The sequence below is a fragment of the Echeneis naucrates genome, chromosome 10 (assembly GCF_900963305.1).
Source record: "Echeneis naucrates chromosome 10, fEcheNa1.1, whole genome shotgun sequence".
Lineage (NCBI taxonomy): Eukaryota > Metazoa > Chordata > Actinopteri > Carangiformes > Echeneidae > Echeneis > Echeneis naucrates.
The window spans coordinates 25584567-25607943 of NC_042520.1; the positions used below are offsets into that span (position 1 = coordinate 25584567).

General features: G+C 41.9%; 1 protein-coding gene across 8 annotated transcripts; it reads right to left on the minus strand.

The window, feature by feature from the left end:
• Positions 1–1528: 1528 nt before the first annotated feature.
• Positions 1529–20493, minus strand: ccdc142 (coiled-coil domain containing 142). Of its 8 annotated transcripts, none has more exons than XM_029511911.1 (18): positions 20336–20493; positions 20075–20161; positions 19817–19854; positions 19331–19364; positions 18820–19058; positions 18499–18717; positions 16867–18080; positions 13569–13861; positions 13365–13451; positions 13114–13278; positions 10530–10681; positions 10178–10354; positions 4794–4908; positions 4375–4552; positions 4185–4295; positions 3743–3843; positions 2417–2582; positions 1529–2328 (listed from the first exon to the last, which is right to left on the minus strand). In XM_029511911.1, exons 2-18 carry the CDS (start codon positions 20145–20147, stop codon positions 2220–2222), a joined length of 3471 nt encoding a protein of 1156 aa, XP_029367771.1. In that variant the 5' UTR covers positions 20148–20161; positions 20336–20493; the 3' UTR covers positions 1529–2219. The 8 variants fall into 8 exon arrangements, with proteins under 8 accessions (XP_029367771.1, XP_029367776.1, XP_029367775.1 ...); XM_029511916.1 differs by having other exon boundaries at positions 13569–13652; positions 13755–13861; positions 20075–20493; XM_029511915.1 differs by having other exon boundaries at positions 13569–13655; positions 13755–13861; positions 20075–20493.
• Positions 20494–23377: the final 2884 nt, after the last annotated feature.

Sequence of the window (23377 nt, forward strand, 5' to 3'; positions counted from 1 at the left end):
ACACTCTAGACATGTCGCCAGTCCATCGCAGGACCAACATACAGAAACAGACAGACAATCACTCACACTCACACCTACAGGCAATTTAGAGTCACCAATTAACCTAAATATACCATATGGATGGTGGCGGGAAATCTGAGTACCCAGAGGAAACCTATGCAAGCACGGGGAGAACATGCAAACTATGCACAGAAAGGGTCTGGGAATCGAACCCGAACAACCTTTTCTCAACATATTAATATATATTATTTTTTATTTTTGTATTTTTTGTCTAAAGCATCGGTACCAGATTTGTATTGCCTATCTTTATCTGAAGACACTGTGGCCAAATTTAAAGAGAGCATTCGGTCATCATTTCCAACAATGCCATATCTAAATTCAAATGAGGATTTCTCCCATACACTGGTTGATGACCTTGTGATTAGCACTATGGCCACACTGTGTTCAAATCTTGATGATGCTGCCCCTCATCAAAGAAAGTAATAAAACAATGGAGGCTCCATGGGATAATTCTCACATTCCTACTTTAAAGTAGATGTCACAAAATTAGAAAGAAAATGGTGTTCCAGCAACTCGGAAAACCTGGAAAGAAAAAAAACGTACTTGTTCAAAGAATTTCAGTCGGGATTTAGAGCTCACCACAGCACAGCAACAACGCTGCTAAAAGTCTCCAATGATATTCTAATGGCTTCAGGCAATGGATCAACCACCATACTTCTCTTAGATCTCAGTGCTGCATTTGACACCATAGATCATTATATTTGGCAGATGGCCACCCCCCCTGAGCCTGGTTCTGCCTGAATTTTCTGCCTCTTAAAGGAAGTTTTTCCTTGCCACTGTTGCCAAGTGCTTGCTCATCTAATTTTATAGAGAGTTTGGTCTAGACCTGCTCTATATGTAAAGTGACTTGATGTAATGATTTGGTCCTATATAAATAGCTCTGATTTGATTTGATGTCAGCTTAATTTGAATTCATATTGGATCAGCAAGCAAATAAGTTGTGTCAAACATTAGTAAACAGAACCACCCGTGATTGGAAATAATGTAACACGGTTCGCGCAGCACTGTTGCCAATGTTTCAGTCAGGAAGGTCGCTATTGGCTGCCCTAAAAGTTGCGAGATGACATCATCACAATTGCCATGACTTTTCAACTCATTTTATTCACACATTTGTTTAATTAATTACTTTTCAAACAGCTTAAGGTTTATAGATGCAAATGTATTTTTATGCAAAAATGCATTTGCCTTAAAGTTTATAGCTTTATAGCTTCTATAATAATGCTGGCTCGTGACACTTTCATTTCAGAGTAAACACAAGAAACGTCCTACAAAAAAAATGGAACAGACTCAGTGACTAACTCCCTACTAACAAACTTTGGCCCTGTCCTATGCGACCTGAAGATAATGTCTAACTAGGCCAGTGAGCAGTGATAGCTAACATGTCTTTGGGGTCATCAGGTGGGAACCTCCTTTCACCGGTGTTTCGTTTAGTTAGTCCCACGACACCTCCAGGGGGGTAAACAGTGATCACTGGTGTCCCAGAGTCAGCCCCCTAATGCCAGCCATCACCACTCCTCACACAAAGACACTATCTCAAACAGCACCACTGTCAACTACTCTGACCTCTCACCAACTGCACCAGTGAAAGCGGGGTGGAGATGCAGACCCTGCTTCGGTTCATATTATTAAATCTGCCAAGTTCAGACAGATGTATAACGAGTCTCACAGTTTCTGAAATGGATACAGATAGACAGAGCCATGAATGGGTCCAATCAGCAAGTTAATTTAACAGACATAAGAGAGAGCTGAATATCCAGCCTGCACGTGTTTGAGGCTGAGGAGAGATGGACCAGGGGCTGAGAATGAGCAGGGCACATGAAGATGCTCACTAATGGCTAAAACTGCTGCTCACTGAAAAGAGTAAGTGAAAAAAAATTTAAAACTGAGCACAGGTTGAGCTGTGCCCTCTGAAAAGAACCAAACTGTGTTGCCGTTTCATCCTGAAACCAAACCGTCACATTAGCTTTTACTGTTAAACATCATAACCTGACGTTATTCTATTTCCATGCAGAAACAATCTATCATTAAATTCAGCACAGTCTGTTTCCATTAGACCTCTATTCGAGCACAAAAAAGGACCACACAGACAGACCAAACACTTGATTTTGTTTAGGGAATATGAAGTCCTAACAAGTAGAGATAGAGGTCAATCAGTGTGCTCAGGTTTCAGACTTGGAGAGGCACTGCAATCGTGGCAGCTTCCAGCGTCGAGCACTGCAATGAATCCTCAGGTTTAACCATTCCTGCTGAGCAGCATCCAGAGCCAGACTAAGAACACAAAGAGAGAAGTGTTACCGCAAACACAAACAAGAGGCCCTGTAATGTTTCACATGGAAAGCCCCAAGACATACTGTACCTTGGCGCAAGGTAGGGCTCCCCAGGGATGGAGGGGTCCACTGAGGGGAAGTTAGACACGAAAACAGCAGGGTCAGCCGGAGTCAAGTCTTCACCTTCAACATAGCCCAGGTTGGTGATACTGCTCCCCACTGCTTCATCTGTGCTGTCCCTGTTGTTGGTTGGACCTTTAAAGATACACACTTAATATTGTGGAAAACCCCTTTCTCTTATTCAAACCAATCAAGAGCAAATTCATCTTCTTCAAACCAGTTTAAAATTCTCTTCTTGTTTTCATCCTGTGCAGTTCTAACTTGTTGGCACGGTAGCCTTAGTTGGGAAGCCCAGAAAACTTATCTCCACAGCCACCTCAACCAGCTGCTCTGGGAGGATCCTGAGGCATTCCCACTCCAGCAAAGAATAATGCTTCCAGTATGTCCTGGCTCTGCCCTGGGGTCTCCTTTCATGCTCAGAAGGGAGGCATCCACAAGGCATCCTGGCCAGATGTGCCACCCACCTTCACTGGCTCCTCTCAATGCTAAGAAGCAGCACCACCCCAACTAAGGTCGCCAACTGTCCCTTAAAATACAGAATCGTCCCGTATTTGGAAACGAAAAGATGCATTCCTTATTGAACTGTTAAGAGATTCACTGTTCTGTATTTTAAAAAATCCATGCTGCGCAATTTTTATTACAATGAAATTTTGCGGCTCTGACTGCTGCTGCTAACTCTGTCTGTCTGGAATGAGCTTCTTATTGACCAATGAAAAAGTGCTGTGTCACTATAGCTATGACAAATGTTTCTGTTGGTTGTCTTTGACTAATAAAATGCGATCAGGTGTTGTTATGGTGAACAATGCAGACTTCCAGCATATTGATTTGGGATTTGGTATGAATGAGACTTCTTAAAACCAAGAGTATGATTTGGATATAGCAAGTGTAATAATAATGAAGTCATGCAGGTGAAAGACATTATATTTGTCGTACATACTGTATGCACAACAAAATAATGTTCTTTTCTTCAGATAATTTCTTCAGTTAAATTCCTATTCTTATTACTGATTAATGGTTAAATTATGTACTGATTGAAAGCGACTCATTATTGATAATCAATTTTAATTACAGATTACTGATTACAGTTAATAAAGTTAATAAATCAGTTAATAAATTAATGATGCTTGATTAATAACTGGTTGATTTCAGTTTAATGACTGATTGATGCCACTCTAATAATTGGTTGATGATCCTAATTAGCCTAACTGGACCATCAAAGGCACTTAAGATGTTTTTCCAGGTTTAAGTACAGCTCTGAACCCCAGGCATCTGGGTCTGACACCAGTGGTACTCACAGCAGTGTGTGAAATGCTTCCAGGTTCTGGTTTTCAGGTACGGTTTGGCCTCAGGCTGCTGCAGCAGACAAAAAACTGCTGAGTCCACCTGCTGAAAAACCCTGATGCAGAGGAGGAAGACACAGAAGGTTAATTCACTGTTATCAGGTAAACAGGCAGATGACGCAGCTTTGACAACTTGGTACATGGAGCCAACTCCCACTGCAGCTCCAGCCATTTCAACTTGATTACCAATAATAATGATGTATACACACACATGCACAAAATATCTTGAGTAAGTGTTATATTTATGAGTAATGTATAATATTAGTTCAGCTCACACTACAATCATTCCAGCATGTTTTTAAACTGCCTCAGAAGCAGAAGACAAGTGGGTACCTGTCTTCTGCTTGTTGACATTCATACCACAATGCTAAGGAAATTGGCGGTGGAGGTGACATACTGTAGGCTGAGCAGGTGCTGGTGGAGTTCAGCTGACAGACCATATCTGTCCGACTGGATCAGGTCTTTGATGTAGTCAAAGTCCTGCTTCAGCTGCAGAGCTCCTTGCACACTGAAGAGGAAGGGCAGCAGATTAGGGCCAGGTCCCAGAACAGCACATGGCTAATGGTATGTCACCCCCCAGCACAGACCTGAATCTGATCTTATGCTTTAGGATGTGCTCCATCCAGGCCTCCAGGAAAGCTGTCATTGTTATACTCAGAGCTTGGACATGGGCATGGTCAGACAGTGGTGCCACGCCCTCTAAAACCTGCCCAATCACAGTCTGAGCTGCCAGAGATACATACTCACTGGGACTGCTGGGAAAACCTGAGCACCAGCACAGACACACACAGTAAAATTATCATGTCGGAGATGTTGTGTGACCTATTACTAACCTGAAGCACCTTAAAGAAACCCCCACCCCCATCTAATGCACCTATGCTGTATAGATGTTAGCTACAGACTACATCATCATACCCCCTTTAAATGACAGATTTCTTTTTTTTTTTTTTTTTTTTTTATGATTTTCTTTTCCCCCAGCCATCCAGTACCGACATTGTTCCAGTACCTGTTCTGTAGCTGTGTCTCCAGTGCACAGAAGAAGGCATCTTCTGCTCAAAGATTTCCCTTGATATCTTCTTGCAGTCATTGGCGAAGGTCTTCAGCACCAAAGAAGACAAGGTCTGAGGGACACAAAGCAGAGTCACAGTCATCAGATGGTCTGCACTCTGTTTTTCAAATCTTACATGACAGAGAACTGGCTGTGGGTGGGGAGCCACAGCCGGTGGAATGTACAGGATCCAGCAGGTGATCTTATTCTGCCTAAACCGGTTGATCTACTGAGACCTGGCAATCGGAAACCTCCTGGAGAACAACAGCGTAAGATGAAGTGAGGGAGAAGAGGTGGCCGCTTGAGGAAAAAAACAATCCCTTTCTTCTACTCTGCCACCATCCATCATCCTCTCCAATGCACAGTCCCTCCGAAATAAATATGAGGAACTACATGTACTGGCACGTTTCAGTCACAACATCAGAAAACACCACACTTGCCCAGGGAGTTTCCCCAGATATTTTTACTCTGGTATGTAGTCAACCTAGGGCTAATGAAACTAGCGCTTGTGAGCAGTTACACAGAGTTACACAGAAAGTCCATCTAATCTCTCCAGATGTACTGTACCGCATCCTTGGCAACATGAACCAATTTTCATTGAACAAAACACAGAGAATTTTACCAGTATGTCACATGCCCTACTAGGAGAAATAAAATCTTAGACCTATGGTAATGTCAAAGATGCATATAGGTCATTACCCCTCCTGCCCCTAGGTGCAGCAAATCATAACTGCATGCATCTCATACCTGTGTATTACACTGCACTAAAAAGAGGCAAAGTGCAGAACATCCACAGTAAGAACTGAAATGACAATAATGCCTCGCAGGCTCTCCAGGGCCCCCTTGATTCTACAGACTGGGACATGTTTATTGAACCCTCTGATGACATTGATGAACTGGCAGATGTTACAATTTGGACTTCATTCTGTGAAAGCATTGTCATCCCTGATAAAAATGTCAAAGTATATTCTGACTCTAAACCTCGGGTATTGAAGTCACTAATAACACTTCTTCATAAGAAGAATAAAGGTTGTAGGGAGGAGAACAATTTGGAATTGCGTGATCTGCAAAAAAAAAATAAAGTTAGAAGTCAGGGCTGGAAAAATTAGGTCCAAGAACAAAATGGAGGCTCAACTCAGAGAAAAAAATCTGGGCTCACCCTGGAAGGCCATGAAAGCAATCAGACTGAATGAGGGAAGCAGGAAAAAGGTAATGTTGCCCAATTATAATTCAGATCACCATCTGACTGCCTTGATACTTTTTACAGTAGATTTGATGTTCATGATTTTCGTGATAAATACTAAGATCTGAAACAGGGTTCTGATCCATCATCAAGTGTTTTAAAGAGAGTAAACCGTTGTCCATACAACATTAGTAGTCAGTCCCCATTTTTAAATTACATAACTGATCTCTTAAGGTGCCATCTCTCTGGAAGCAGTCTACTGTTCTGCCTGTTGCCAAGAGCAAAAATCCAAAATCGCTTCATTGATTATGAAGCAGCTTGAAAAACCAATTAAGACCGAGCTTGTGGTCAAATTTTAGGAGCCTGTTAGACCCTTTGCAGTTTGCATATAGGGCTGGAAGGAGCATTCAAGATGCAAATGCCACTCTGCTCAACCTCCTACAGAGGCATTTAGAAGGTAGTAAAAACTATGCCAGGCCGTTTTTCATCAGCATTTAATACCATCCAGCCGCATGTCCTGGTAGAAAAACTAGTTGATATGCATGGTCTGGATCCATGTTTGGTGGGCAGAATTCTTTATTTTCTAACAAACAGATCTCAACGAGTTAGAGTTAATGAGATACTGTCCAGCATTTATCTTCTACTGGCTGGCCTCAGGGCTGTGTCTTATCTACTTTCTTGTGCATTCTTTACAGCAACAACTGTTGTAGCCGTCATAAAAGTAGTTTCATCATTAAGTATGCTGACAACTCGGTCATTGTCAGCCTGCTTTATGGTGACGAGGACACGCATGGTCCAGTTATCTATAACTTGTGTAATGAAGCCTTCTTACAACTTAAAGGCTCAAAAAAAAAAAAAAATAGATATGCATTGATTTTAGGCGTACCCCCCCTAAACTACCCAAAACAGCGTTGTTAATGGTCAGACAATTGACATTGTAATAACTGATAACCGATTGAAATTTGACCCCAAAAATCTGACCTGAAAAGTTGTGCAAGAAGGGTCACAACGCCTTTACTGCTTGAGTAAACTGGCTAAGTTCCAAGTGGACTAGACTCTGTCTGTCATCTGTTGATATGGTAACCTTGTATCAACGATAAGAAATCTTTTGGGAAAATTGTAAAAGTGGCCTCGAAGGTAGCCAGCATCCAGTGTGATAGCCTAGATAACAGGGGCGATTCTAGAAATCAGAGCAGCGTTTTGTACATTTTAACGCAATTTTGGACCATCATTCCCACATTTGTGAAAGAAAAGCATAACCCATTTTGGGTAGACGAGTCACTGTGACTAAACCAGTGCTTCTCAATTATTTTCTGGTACACCTCCACCCCCACTCTCTGCCTCGACTATAAATAGTACCATTTGTCAATAAAATTGTGTGTGTGCATGCATGCTCAGTGCATAAAAATGTGAATGAACCCACTCACTTTTACAATCATATCCTTGATCTTGTTCTAACATTGAAATTGACAAGTTAACAATTTTTCCTCAAAACTCTCTCATGACTGACCATTACCTTACTACATTTGAGTTTACTTTAATGGGCTCCACAGCATTGAGGAATAAATTCAGCTATAGAAGATGTTTATCTGAAGCTGCTGTGGCTAAATTTAAAGAGAACATTTGGTCATCATTCCCAACAATGCCATATCTAAATTCAAATGAGGATTTCTCCCATACGCAGGTTGATGACCTTGTGACTAGCACTATGGCCACACTGCGTTCGAATCTTGATAATGCCGCCCCTCTCAAAAAGAAAGTATTCAATCTGAGGAGGATGGCTCCCTGGTATAGTTACCAAATCCGTGCCTTGAAGCAGACATCAAGGAAATTAGAAAGAAACTGGCGTTCCAGTAAGTCAGAAGAGTCTCACAGAGCCTGGAAAGACAGCCTAAAAACATATAAAAAAGCTCTCCACAGTGCTAGAAGTTCATATTACTCAGCACTCAGAAGAAAACAAGAACAACCCCAGGTTTCTCTTCAGCACTGTAGCCAGGCTGACAGAGAGCCATAGCTCAGTGAACCAGTGATCCTCTTAGCTCTAAGCAGTAATGATTTTATTAGTTTTTTTTCAGACAAAATTCTCATGATCAGAGAAAGAATTTATCAGCTCTTGCCTACGTTAGATAAAAATCCCCTTCTGAAGACGGCAACTGCTGAATCAGCTGTGGCGCCTCTTTTACATCTGGAATCATTCTCACCTCTGAATCTCTCAGAGCTAGCTTCTATAGTTTCATCATCCAGACCATCAACCTGTCTATTAGACCCAGTACCAACTAGCCTCTTTAAAGAGATCTTTTATGTAATTGAGCCGTTCATTCTAGATTTGGTTAATCTGACTTTATTTCTGGGTTATGTACCTCAGGCACTTAAGACTGCGGTCATCAAACCCCAGCTTAAAAAGCCTAATCTTGATCCAGATGTTTTGGCAAACTATAGACCCATATCGTCCCTTCCATTTATTTCTGAAATCATTGAGAAAGCTGTAGCAAAACAACTACACGGGCATCTGGATGGGAACAGTTTGTTTGAAGAGTTTCAGTCAGGATTTAGAGCCCATCAACCCTAACTTTGCCCAAGTTTTGATGAACTTGGGCAAAGTTATTTTCCAGAAGGTTGCAGGCAAAGACATTCTTGGCAGTTCATGTCAACCGAAATTTTTTATGCAAGTGATCAAAACATAATTAAGTTAATTAAGTGTGTATTAAGTATGGCTTCAGAGAAATAAATTGTCATTAAGCTTTCCGAAAACAATAATACTTTTTGGGAACTGCAGAATTAATGCGCAAAGAGTTGAGGTGGAATCAATGAAATCAAATCTCTTGGATGACAATGTATGACCAAATCTGCTTGAAATCACATATTAAGCATGTACACACCAAAGTGTCAAAAAAAATCACTATATTCAATAAAGTAAGCAGGTTCTCGATAATAAATGACATCATTCTATTCTGTTCACTAGTTCTTCCATATTTAGTTTGGGGCAATAACTACATATATTCAAGCCTGCACTGCTTATTCTGCAAAAAAGCAATGTTGGTCTTTCATGGGTGTAGGATATAGACAAACTCACTTTTTGCTGTCAAAATTCGTAAAATATAAAATTACTGTGGAATTAGCAAAAATAATATTTAAAGCAAAAACCTGTTTATTACCAAGAAATATTCCAAATGATCAATTGTAAAGGGGGTTACATGTTAAGGAGAAACTTTAATTTGAAGAATATTTCTGTGCATATGGCAAGAAAAGCTTTGTAAGCTTTGCAATTCTATTCTTGTCGTGAAACTGTGGAACAGTTTCAATATGGAACTCAAGAAATGTCCAAACGTAAACTACTATAAAAAATAAGTATATTACTATTTAATAATTTTTGTTAAATAATCTAAAATATATTTGTTTTTTTGTATTTTTGTTTTATTTGTGTTACCTTCATTTGTTTTTGTATATGTATGTATATATGCATATACATATATTAATGTATATCTGTATGTTTGTGTTTATAAATGTGTATGTGTACATCTGTCACAATTTGATTAAGGATATAAGTTTAGAAGAATTAGTTATAGTATGATTTATGCTGGGAGTCTAATTATCCCTTTTCAACTGAATGTGCGGCCGGCAACAGATTCACTCAGAAGCACTTTGTATTATTGTCAATTTGCAAATATTCACTCTATCTGAGAAAAACCAGCATACCGCTGCAAGCTGAGAAGCTGCACTTCACAGCGAATATAGGGTCATTACGGTTATTCCAGTCACAAAGTTTCCACAAGTCTGCAAATCCGCTCCTTCGTTGTTTGCCATTAAAACACTTTGAACACATGGTAGACTGCCAGATATTGAAGCTTTTTAAGTGTTCTGGGAAACTGGGCAAAAGCATTTACTCACAGAACACGTTCTGGTACGTTTACGGTTAAGTGCCAGTCCAAGTGGACAGTATGAATCTTTGGTGTTAAAGGTTTAATTGACTATTATTAATTCATGGACTAGGGTTGGGATAAAGTTCATGTCCCCTCTCCTTTGCAGATACGTAAATAACATCAAACATATGCTTTCAATTTTTTGGTTTCCTTTTGTGTTTTATGTCTGTCGACTACTATATTATTTTGATGATTATTTTTTATGTTTGAAATAAAATGCTTCTAGGTAAGTAACTGACCACAGACTCAGAAGTTAGACAGGTCACCTGCAGCTGAGTCCCTGCCCTCTCCAGCTCCTGGACACGGTGCCGCAGCAACAGCTGGCTGTGGTCATGAAAAGCTGAGTGATGGCCACTGTCTAGATCCACCAGGGACTTGATCTGATCCACTATTGTCTGGAATGACTCTCTTAGCTCCTGTAGACGCACGCACGCACACGCACGCACACGCACGCACGCACACGCACACACACACACACACAGACACACACACACTTTCAGTTAGTTAGCATCATTAGTTATGATCAATCTTACTGTTGAGCAGAGCCCTGTCTGTGTGGCTCAGGAGCAGGTTTCTGAAAACAAGACCTACCTTGAGGTCCCCCTGTGTGATAAGCAGGAATCTGTTGAGGCTCCACGAGGAGAGGAAGTGGTAGGCCTTTGAAAAGACCCAAACTGTAGACAGCTGCACTGTAGCCAACAGCAGGCTGACAGTGTGTCTGTGGATAGACAGGCCAGCTGAGACTAGAGAAAGAAAGAATTCATGAAGAGTGATGTGTTTTGGAAGAGCTCCTATATTATTTGTTCTCTTTTAAATAGAACCCAATTTTACACTTATATGCCTCAATAAAGAGAAGACAAATGCAACTTTAGAAGAGAAACACCTCATCAGTAAAGAATTACAGTTAAGAATAGTGACCACAGAAGCACAAGAGTAGACAAAGAACAAACCAGTAGAATCTACATCTAAGGTACTGAAGAACATTCATCTAGCACCAAAGTACATCTCTGACATGCTAGAGTCATATGAATTGCCTTGGGGTCTGAGAACCTCGGGGAGTGGTCTCCTGGTGGTACCCAGAGTCAGAACTAAAGATGGTGAGGCTGCATTCCAGTTCCACTTTTGCTGCTAAAGTCAGATGTGAGGCAGGCCTCAACTCTGACAATGTTTAAATCCAGGTTGAAAACAGTTCTATTTAGGTGTGCATATGGCATCTGAAAGCATTTTATCTGTGGCTTTTTTAAAATGTAGCTTTTAATTCATTCAATGATTATTAATGATTTTATCTGCCTTCTTGTAATTTTTCTTTTCTGTATCTGTAAAGCACTTTGAATTACCCTGGGTACGAATTGTTGTCTCTCTCTCTCTAATTAATGACACATTTCATTCTGTCCCCTTTGAGCCTCCATAAGCACCCACCTGAAACAATTTAAATACATAATACAGTGGCTTTAACATTATAAGTACTTAGTTGTTTTTGTATGGTTCACTTTAAAATAATGGCAATGTCCCACTGACTAGCCTTATAAAATAGTTATTTACATCTTGTGACTGTCCCTCCCCCCCCCCCCAATGTATGATCAGCAGTAATGGGATAATTGTGGTTTTGCAGCCCAGTGTGTAAACACTGACTCACTGAAATATACCATGTACAGGCGGGGTGCTTTGTGAGCTGCCACCTCCACCAGGGTCTGATGTGACCCCCTCTACAGCCTCTTTCAAGAGGGACCTTCATTATTTAAAAAGACAAGCTGCTCTGCAAGAGTGTAATCCTGAGTAAAAAGAAAGTACAGCTTTATACATGTTGGTTATAGCCCGCAACATGGATATAAAGACAGCCTAAAGGATATTAGAGAACTACTGATCACTTTGAACAATGTTCTTATATTTGTTTTTGATTTTCTCCCAAGTCCTTTTTGCTCCACTGGGGTTGTAACGGAAATAATGTCAAATAACATAAATAGAAACATAAATTTATGGGGACTATACATTAATCTCCAGGATGTGGTGGAAAATTAAGCTTTGTGATACAGGTCCCTGGTTCCTATCACTGTTAGGCTTCTTGTATGTGTTTCCGTTGTGAGGAGAACACAACGGAACCAACCATGCTGCGATCCCAGTAAATTATACGTCTCACTATATATAAAAGAGAAAGAGATTACCTGAATATCAAGAGGAAATTAGAATATGGAAGAACATTTAAGTTCTTTCCTGGCCTTCAAGAATCTACATAGTAAAGGAGTAAACATGGCCACTGAGCACATTAAGGCCCAGGCCCAATGCACCTCCTACCCCTACTTTTTAGCCCTGCCTTATTCCAGTGAGGGTAGTGGTGCTCCAATTCCTTTTTTCATGTAGGGGTATGCATGCTGACTTCCCGAGGAAGAGCCAGTGAAAATTTTCTAGAATGGTTCACATCAACATTGGCATATTCAATCAAACAACAATGGCGACCCCCAGAGAGCTAGAGGATGTGGAGAAGACAGAGAGAGGAAAAAAAATAAATAAAAAAAATTCACAATCAACAACAGACGTCGATGGTGTATTCTTCTCTATGTACCTCTTGGTTTACTCATCAACCAAAGCATGATGAATGCTAAAAAACGGATTTCAACTCAATGTCAACTCCATGTTGCTGCTGGGACTACATAGTCGCTTGCGTGCCCGAACTACGTGGTGACGTAGCAAGTGCAATTTTATGAGAACAAAATCATAATAGCACAAGAGAAAAAAAAAATCATAGTTTTCTAGATAAAAAGGTTCCAATATTGTGAGAATAATGTTATGATTTTCGTGGTTTATTTTCTAGGGGAGATATCAGAATTGCACTCCAGTATAGGTTTCGCCAATACTTTTGACTGCACCTATTTATCACCAGTATCAGGAAAAATTATATGCAAGACTTGACTGCATGTCTAATAAAATCCAGACAACTATGTTCTGTATATATATATATATATTTATTTATTTATTTTTATTTATTTTATTTATTTTTTTACACAAAGTGGCCCTAAAATTTGCTAAGAAACTTAATTTTTACCTTAGTACTACCGATGGGAACACACAGGATGCTGCAAAAAAATCTTGGGGAAAGTTCATGTTGTCAGAATGAAGGTTTTTTTTTTTCTCTCCACACTGTACCCAACCCGATGCCCATCCGCAGTGTGAACCTTACCTGAACTTTTTGCTGGCTTACAACACAGACACAACAGGAGAGGAGGGGACAGTAGTAGGAAATGCTTCATAGTTGCTGACAACATTCTAGATGATGACATGACAGAGGGACCAAGGTCTGTAAGGGACTTATCCTTCAAGGCTGAGCCCAAACCCCTACAAAGCACTGGGGATAGATGGAAAGTGAGACAGTAAAGAACTGGCAGATGAAGAAAAGGAAAAGGAAAAAAAAATTGGTGGGTTTTTGCTGACCATGGTCCCATTGAGCATGTGCAGTACTTCCAAAGAGATTCAAAGTGAAATCCTCCAGCATGGCTCTGCATTCCAAGGGAAGCAGATCTACACAAACAGTCAAACACAAAACTTTTTTGCCTTTGAGGTAACAGTGCTAACCACTGCGAGATTGAGACAGTGAAAGGAAACTCACTGCAGCATAACTGGACACAATCTCCTGACCTTTCTTTGAAGATGGGCTGATCTTGTGTAGGATCTGGAACCCTCTGTGATTAGCTTGGAGATTGATGCTCTCAGTTGTTTCTCCTGCTGGAGGTAAAAACAGCTGCAGCAACAGGGCTTTGCTGTAGAGAGTCCACAGCAGGTTGTGGTATTCTCCAAAAAGGTCAGCAGAGAGCAGAGACTGACCATGATCCAGCCACTGGACTGAACAAGGTTGAACACAGTCTGGCTCAATCACTGTCCTCTTTGGTCCCACAGCATATTCTCTCTCTGGGTCCTTCTGAGTACCTAAGCTGAGGGACACAAAAAGCCAGCATTATCACAGAGGTTCTTGGGGCCAGGGGCCAGGGGCCAGAGGCAGCTGTCAAGTATAGTCGTCCTCAGACCAGACATCTGTTACGATTGGCCTAGGGGAACCGTATATAACATGAATAGATGCACCCACCCCTTTGGCTACCTGGACCACCGGACAACACAACACAAATATAACACATGAGAACAAAGCCTGGTGCAGTTGGGAGTAGGGCTAAGAGAAGAGGAAGAACGACTCATGCAGCGGCCATTTTATACAAGTCCCACCAATCTCCATTCACCAATTAGCAGCCAGCATCTGCAGAGAGAAACACTAAGGGTGGTAGCATAGGAACAAAAGGACAGCAGAACCACAAATGCATTATGACCCAGGATATAATATATGAAAAACCTAAAAGCAGGTCAATAAAGCGTTCACAGGAAAAAGTAAATCAAAAGATAGTCTGGTCTTCCAATCTGTCTATCTGTCTGTCAATGGACTGCATAGCATTGAGGAATAAACTCAGCTATAGAAGATGTTTATCTGAAGCTGCTGTGGCTACATTTAAAGAGAACATTCAGTCATCATCTCCAACAATGCCATTTCTAAATTCAAATGAGGATTTTTCTCATACACAGGTTGATGACTTTGTGATTTGCGCGATGGCCACACTGTGTTCGAATCTTGACGATGCCGCCCTTCTCAAAAAGAAAGTAATCAAACAGAGGAGGCTGGCTCCCTGGTATAATTACCAAATCAGTGCCTTAAAGCAGACATCAAGGAAATTAGAAAGAAAATTCCAGTAACTCGGAAGAGTCTCACGGAGCCTGGAAAGATAGCCTAAAAACATATAAAAAAAAGCTCTCCGCAGTGCTAGAAGTTCATATTACTCAGCACTAATAGAAGAAAACGAGAACAACCCCAGGTTTGTCTTCAGCGCTGTAGCCAGGCTGACAGAGAGCCATAGCTCAGTTGAACCAGTGATCCCCTTAGTTCTAAGCAGTGATGATTTTATGGGCTTTTTTACAGATAAAATCCTCACAATCAGAGAAAGAATTTATCAGCTCTTACCTACATTACACAATAATCTTCTACTGAATACAGCAACTCCTGAATCAACTGCAACGCCTCTTTTACATCTGGAATGATTCTCACCTCTGAATCTCTCAGAGCTAGTTTCTATAGTTTCATCATCCAGACCATCAACCTGTCTATTAGACCCAGTACCAACTAGCCTCTTTAAAGAGATTTTTAACTGAATTAAGCCGTTGATTTCTTGATCTGATTAATTTGGCCTTATCTCTGGGTTTTGTACCTCAGACTCTTAAGACCGCAGTCATCCAACCTTGGCTTAAAAAGCTGAATCTTGATCCAGACGTTTTGGCAAACTATAGACCCATATCAAACCTTCCATTTATCTCTAAAATCATTGAGAAAGCTGTAGCAAAACAACTACACAACCACCTGGGTGGGAATGGTTTGTTTGAAGGATTTCAAACAAACTCATCATAGCCCATCATGGCACAGAAACAGTGCTGGTTAAAGTCTCCAATGACATGGCTAATGGCTTCATACAATGGATCAGCCTCCATACTTCTTCTAGATCTTAGTCCTGCATTCGACACCATAGATCATAATATTTTACTACAGAGACTGGAACATGAAATTGGAATTAAAGGAACTTCACTAAGGTGGTTCAAATCCTACTTATCAGATAGACATCAGTTTGTTCATGTTAACAACAGCTCCTCCTCATGTACTGTAGTCAGTTATGGAGTCCCACAGGGTTCGGTACTTGGACCAATCCTCTTTACGCTTTATCTGCTTTCTCTAGGCAACATTATTCGGAAACACAGCATCAACTTCCACTGCTATGCAGACGATACTCAGCTGTACCTATCAATGAAGCCAAATGAAATGTCAGACTGCAGACATGTCTTGTAACACATAAAAGTCTGGATGACCAAAAATATTTTACTTCTCAACTCTGACAAAACTGAAGCTATTGTACTAACCCTAACCTCAGAGAAACTAATCAGTCTGGATAGCGTTAGTTTGGCTTCCAGCTCCACTGTAAGAAACCTTGGAGTAACCTATGACGAGGACAAGTCCTTTGTCCCTCACATAAAACAAGTCAGTAGGGCAGCTTTCTTCCACCTGAGAAACATTAGGAAAATCAGAAGCATCCTCTCAAGCTCCATCATATCTCAGAGAGCTCATAGTTCCTTACTGTCCTAGCAGGCCACTCCACTCTCTAGATGGAGGTTTACTTGTGGTTCCTAGAGTCTGCAAGAGTAAATGTGGAGGCAGATCGTTCAGTTATCAGGCTCCTCTTCTATGGAACCAACTTCCAGCATCAGTCCGGGGGGCGGACTCTTTAGTAACTTTCAAGACCAGGCTTAAAACTTTCCTGTATGACAGAGCTTATAGTTAAAAAGTTAAAGTCCTCTACTCTTTAGCTATGCTGCTATAGGCCTAGACTGCTGGGGGAAGGACTGAGACTCTCTCTCTCTCTCTCTCTCAATGTCTCTCCCTGTTACCCTCTCTCCCCCTCCATCTCTCCCTCCCTCCATATATCTCTCTCTCTCTCTCTCTCTCTCTCTCTCTCTCTCTCTCTCTCTCTCTCTCCCTCTCCCTCTCCCTCTCTCTCTCTCCCTCTCCCTCCCTCTCTCTCAACTTCACCTTAATACAGTGAGAGTATCAAAGATCAAAGGACATCTGCAAGTATCTGAGTCAAAAAGAAGCCTCAGAAAACCTGCCCACCAGGACCCACCAACCAACCAATATATTAGTATCATGACCAATGTGTCTGAAACAGCTCCAGTGTAGACCCTGTGGAAAAGTGAAGCCTGTGTGAACAGAGACACACCTTCACACAGGTTTACAAAAAAAAAAGACAGAAAAAGACAGAAGGTCAAACATGCATGTCTGACCAATTACAACAGAAGTTTGATATTTAGTCTAATTCCTCAGGCAATTCAAGGTGGTTCAGTAAGCAGACTTTACCTGCCAGTTATTTCCAGCCTGGTTGGAATTTCCAGTCCAGCCCAGTCCAGCTGATATACTTGAATATGGTGTTCCTGGCTGAGCCTTGTACTTATTCTGCCCAGTTCCAACAAGTCAGCTGGATTAGAGACTGGAGTGGACAGTGGGTCACTGTCTACATGCTGTCTGTCTGTTGTGTTTGGCTGCAGTTGTTCAGTCTGTCCCTGTGGTGCATACATATGTAGAATCGGTGGGACCAACAAGTCATTGGAGGAGACCAGCAGCTGAAAGAGCAACTTTGCTGAAGAGCAGAGCTGTTTGCAAACCAAGAGATGGTTGGAGATGTCTGAAGTGGTATTTTCTAAAGTGCTCTGTCTATTTACATTTGGTTGGGCTGAGTCCACAGCCTCAAAAATGTACTGGCACATATGAGTTTGGCAGTGGCTGTTTTGATTGTTTTTGGAGTTATCTGGTCTAAGTTGAACAGAGGTGAGCTTGGCTAAAGGATGGTGGTTTTCCAAGGTAGTCTTGTCAAAATGAAGATGCAGGGTGGGCTGCTGGTCCATAGAGAGGACAGAAGACATTAAAAAAGTGTACCTCAACTGTTCCCAGGACCAATCAGATCTCTGCTTGCAGGTCCCACATCTTATAATGGGAGGAACAAAACTGTTATAGTCCTCATGGTTGTGGTGGACCAGACAGACTTGACAGCTCTGAGGAGAGGACCAGCACAGCATCTGCTGAGCTGCAGCTTCTGCATGATGCACTGCTAAAATCAAAGTCACTTCTTTGATTGTCAAGGCAGCAGGGTGGTGGTCACTGCTGTGTGGAAGACCAGGACCCAGAGTGGAATGATGTGCTTGTTGGAGTACTGAAGTCCTTAGCTGGGTGGTGTTGTGTAGTGCCCTCTGCTCCTCCACTGCCTGGTTATATACCTCAGTGCCAGCCAACATATCCTTCAGGACTTCTAGTGGTACAGAGTCTAGTTCAGTCTGGGCCACAGCAGACAGGATGACCCTAACATAGTGTTCCATCAAAACCAGCGCCTGAAGACTAAGAGAGTCCAGAGAGTGTTTCATTTTGATCAGCAGCCCAGTCTGCCGGACTAGAAGAGGTCGCAGGTAGTAGTCGGATTGGACTTTGGAGAACAGACAAGACCAGTGGTTGAGATGGTCCCAGAGCTCATGGCTCAGGGAGCCAAAACTGACGGTGAATGAAGACCAGCTGGATAGGGTCTGGAAAGGAGACGAGAATGCTAGTGTTTGTGAGTCTGAGGCGTGACTGAAATAGTCAAGGCTGAAACCAGAGGGAGATTCTACTTAATGACATGTCATATAAAAAGATATGCTAACAAACCAGACTTTAGGTTTTTAATAGGTCAGGCTGGAATTACACACATTATATATAATTTTTATCTTTTGTTTTTTCTTTTTTAAAAAATCAGACCTGGATTTAGTCAATGTGACCTATTAAAAAAAAAAAAAAAAAAAAAAAATCAAGCCTGTTGTCACGGTAGACCACAAAACCACTCATTTGACAGGTGTGTTGAAGCAGCAAAAGATCTGCATACAGGGCAGTAGCCCTCCAGGAGCAGAGTTGATGACCCCTAACTGAATCCACAGACAGTCAAACAGTCCTGCAGGTCACCCTCACCTGATGGAGATATGATCTGTTCAGCAGCTCCTCTAGCAACTGGCTTACTCTTCCTACAAATACGGTGGCAAGACGAGCCCTCCTAGTGTACTCGTGTATGAAGAGGAGCAGGGACCGCTGCTCAAGGAGTCTCCACAGAGTCCTGTAGTGCCCCTGCAGGGGTGGGGAGGAGGGTAAGAGGAGAACCCCAACCTCTGCTCGAATGCCTGGAACATAGACCTGTTGTTGTGTAGAGACACAGAGGTTACTGACACATCTGTGTCCTCCCTCAAACACACACAACTCCCTGGACTACCACACTCTCACCTAGAGAGGTCTTACCTGTGCTCTGCCCACCAGCTGCCAATGTGGCGCCACAGTCATGAGAGCTTGCTGCAGACGTAGCAGGCGGGCAGAGGACTGGGACACTAGGTCGTGCACCACCACAAAGTGTTCTTCCTCTGCTTCCTGGTCCTGACCACGGTTGTGGAACAGCCACCTTAAACTGGGGTTGAAAGTGGTGCTGATTAACGTCTCAGCTTGCTGCAGAGAGCGGAAGATGCAGCCCTGAGACCCTGAACCTGCAGGGATCCACAGCATAAGAGTCAACCTGTCTATTAGTTACTCAGTCAATCAGTCAGACTGTAACTCCATCAGTCTTTTAGTCTGTCAATCTGTTAGGAGACAAGTTTTTTTGGCTAGATGTCCAACATTTCCTGGTAGTTTACTGTGTTGATGAAAGTTTAGCATGTGCCATGTAGAGAGAGAGTGTAGTTTTTTGGTTGTTTTGTTTTTGACAGTGCTCATCAGTATTGACAAACAATGCCTGATAGCTGTTGTTCCATGTTCTTACCGCGAGTGGTCACACGGTCTGCCACCAGACATCTCTAAAACACAAGAGGAACAAAACAGGTTCTGTTCAGTTATTTACCTTTTCACTGCAATGAGGTCTGAGTCTGTGCTTTCAAGAGGATCGGTGAGACTTTAACCTAACACCAAGCAAATGTCAGGTTAATGCAGTGCTTCTCAAATACCAAACACCAAAGTGTGTGACCCCGCGGAACATACTTTTTTGCCGTACTAGAATAAAGTGTAATTGCAACTCCACTACAGTAGATGGCAGTGGCCCTCTCATTGTCAGAGTGTACGCAGGGATTATTAGTAGGGTTTTTATGCACCGTTACAGACCGAATAACATACATGATAAATTATTCAAAGACAAATTATACTAGAGCGGGGGGCGAAATATTTTTTTCTTCCTGGGGGGGCGTAACAGAAAATTGAGAAGCACACTGGGTTAATGTAACAGAAATTTGTACTCCTAAATGAAACCACTGACCTGATCCTTGTCTGGACACGAGTCAGAGTTGTCCCAGTCTGAAAGAGACATGTACAAACTCCTCTATCATCAGACAACACAATCACTACAGTTATCCAAGTATTCCACTAAACAACGAAGTCCATGAACCAAATTCAAATCAAACCCCTTAGGCTTCTCTTCACAACCGATTTCCCCCCACTTCAGTGACTATCAGTTGAACTGATTTGGTGGACGCGTGGAGCATTTTGGGGGCAAAGCTGCTCAATGAATACACACCGTGTGTGTCACCTGCTGTCAGACGAGGATCTCCACAAGGATCTCTCTGTGACTTTGTGATGTTGTGTTCCATGCTAGAGGAGGTAGCTGTGCGGTGAACAGGCAGAATGGACAGCACTATTTAGTTTCTGTGAACAATCTTAAGCAAGTGTTCAAGCCTACTTCGTTATTGACTCTTCCTCCGCATTGCTTTAGTAACAGCGTTATTCATAGCGAAGTGGGGTCTGGTCGCCGATCCCCGGTCCATCGATCTGTTCCTACCCTGTGTTGTTGAATCAAGACGGTCAGAGTCGGTGAGTGCAGACCCACGGAGCTGCTCATGTTTATCAAAATGAACCTTATCGTTGGTTTAGGCCTTTCCTAAAACGGCTGTGTTAGTCCTCTGTGCAACAACGAAGTCAGGTTTAAAATCGTATCCTCCGTTGCCAACACAGAAACACTGCAAGTAGCTGCAGCCAATCTGGAGACAGCATCCCCCGGTTGTTACGAAGTGGGGCGGAGCCTTGTGTGAATAATGAGCCCTCAGCTGTTTCCATTTCCGCTGTTCCAGCCAAGGTCCCATTACGAACAACCGCGTTCAGATGTCCTGGCGTTTCCAGGGCACATTGTGCCCCTCATGGGCACATTGTTTAAGGTACGCGCATCATTTTCTCCAAAGTAATAAAGAATCTTGTCCTCTCTTGAAAAATGTCTTTACTTTAACTGTCAGACAAACCAAATTTGAACTGTGCCCCTCTAAAGGACATGCTCACCCCTCGTCTCTCCTATTACTCCCCATGTATTTTTCTCTGGCTGGAGGGAGAGGAGTTCATATTTTCATATGTTTTTAAATCGCTCCCCTGTCCACATTTTACATCCTAGAAACACAAAAATACACACATAGCTTCACATGCTTGTTGTGACGCTCAGCATCTGCTCGGTTTTCTGATAGCTGTTACCATTTTGTCACAAATTGCCCCAGAGTGAGAGGCTCGCCGACAGAAATGAACCTGTTTTCTAATGGGCTTATATATATATATATATATATATATATATATATATATATATATATATATATATATATATATATATGTCCACTCTCTTGACAATTTCTCTGTAACATCACACGCATTAGTGTTCCTCCAAACAGACCAATAGAAATCAGTCAGAAAATAAAAACAAGGTGGTCTGACCCACAAAAGTTCAATATATTTCTTCTCCTCTTACTAACTTGTGTAAAAAACCCATGCAGACAAAAATGCTTTCACACCCCCTTAAAACGTCCATGCTCTTCCAACTCTTTCAGAGCTGGTCAAAAACTGAAATTACACTGTCCTGCTTGTAAGAAAAAAAAAAAGAACAAGAAAAGATCATCCCTTTGAGGGGGAAAAATATAACTCTCTAAGTGACTTGATCAACATCTACATCTTGATCCATTCAAAGTGAGTGTTCAGCATTGTTGCAGTAATATGCAGCAAGATTTACATACAAAATTGTATCTCTCTGAGAAAGTTGCTCAACTGTCAGCCAGAAAATTAACACATTACTCAAACATTCAAACATTACTGAAATCTCCACTCTGTTCGTTTGCTCTATAACGTAAAATACAATTTACTGTGGGCAAGAGATATTTCCTCCACAGAGAGCAATAGAGATTTGTTCGAACATGACAACAAAAGAACTTTTGTGACCCACAGAGGGGCTTTACATTTCGTTTTCTCTTACTACATAGTGCAATGGACAAATGGCATAAAAAATTAGAATTCTTCCAAAGGGCCATCCCTTTAACTGAGCAGTTTGTTCTTTAGAGTGTACCCTGGGAGTGCACATCTCGAATCCTATTCCCATGAACAGGTGCTGAATCACCTCAGAAGTATATTTCAAGTCTTTCAGATAGTGAAGGTTCAATCTATACAGCAGGCAATCTCGAAACGGGATCGTGATAAACTGTATGTTGATGTTGATGATAAACTATGGCCATTTTTACTCGATAGGGATAGACCTAGGTCTCGTTTGAATTGGAATACCTGTACAGCACACTGTGTTTTGTATTTAGACATGGTGCCATATACCGATCGTTGGCCGGTCAACAATCACGTCACTACGTGTTTATACAGCATCTATAAAAAATTGTCCATACACAACGGCAGTGGTCAGTGTTTTTTCCACTCCTCTTCCCCACAGTTATCTCATCTTGTCAATCGTGTCTTGTCAATGCTGTAACAGGTTGTTTGAGTGTAAGCAAAACTTCTCGTAGGAGTCGCGAGGTCTGCAGCCAGACTCTCTAGTAATGTTCCCACTGTTCACACATTTTTCATTTATAATGAGGACAGGTCTTGCACTGTTTCACTCGTATGCAAGTATATTATCCATGCCAAATACTTGTTACAGTCAAATATGAGGCTCAATCCTACATTACTTGCTGTTTCACTCCAGCAGCACTAGCCAGCTAGCAGTACATGCTAACATATTTCAGAAAACGAATGAACATGAAATATTCATCACAGGTTTAATATGTTGATGGATTATTTGAGATGGAGAGTCAATGCACATTACCAACAGATTAACTAACTAAGATAAAAAATTTCTAAATGTGCTGGATGGATGACTCGGCCCCAGGGAAAAAGTTGGCGGTCGGCTTGGATTTTCAGAGTTCTGCCAGTCGTCAGTGTTCTTTATTCCTTTGTTCAACAGTGTATCATCCGATCATCCTGTCACACAGGTCTTAGGGAAGGATTGCGACAATCATCTACACGACACTGGTCCTGAGAGAATCTTTGCAGAGATCCAGAGAAATTACTGGATCGGTTGACAAATAATTAAGAAACACTAGAAACAGTATGCGGAATGCTGCTTATGGCAGAGAACCTCAGTTGCACCAGTGATGGCCGACTTAGTGGCTGAATGACTCCGGATCAACAAACCCCCGTTCTGGTCCACCGGGGTCGACTGCTTCGGGTCATATACAGTGAAAATCGGCAGGAGGCATAAAAAACGGTGGGGCATTGTATTTAAATGTCTTACCTCAAGATGCGTCCACCTTGATCTGTTGCAACACATGGACACAGACTCGTTCTTACTGGCATTGCGTCGATTTATCTCAAGATGAGGCAAGCCATACAAGATTTTATGCGACAGAGGCACCAACTTCTGGGGGGCAGAGCGAGAGCTCAAAGAATTGCTGAAAGATCTTGATCCATCATTGAAGCAACAGCTGGGCGATCAAAGCATTGCATTCAGATTCAATCCACCTCTTTCACCCCATTTCTGTGGTGCGTGGGAGAGGGAAGTAAGGGTGATTAAAGTCTCCCTCCAAGTCGTGCA

Bases quoted from the DNA above. Each gene is read 5' to 3' on its own strand.
- ccdc142 (XM_029511911.1), bottom strand. From the start codon at position 20,147: ATGGAACACAACATCACAAAGTCACAGAGAGATCCTTGTGGAGATCCT. The intron at 4,553-4,793 runs GTACTGGAACAA...GCTGGTGCTCAG, and splicing joins GAGACACAGCTACAGAACAG to GTTTTCCCAGCAGTCCCAGT. The intron at 4,296-4,374 runs GTCTGTGCTGGG...CTTCCTCTTCAG, and splicing joins AAGCATAAGATCAGATTCAG to TGTGCAAGGAGCTCTGCAGC.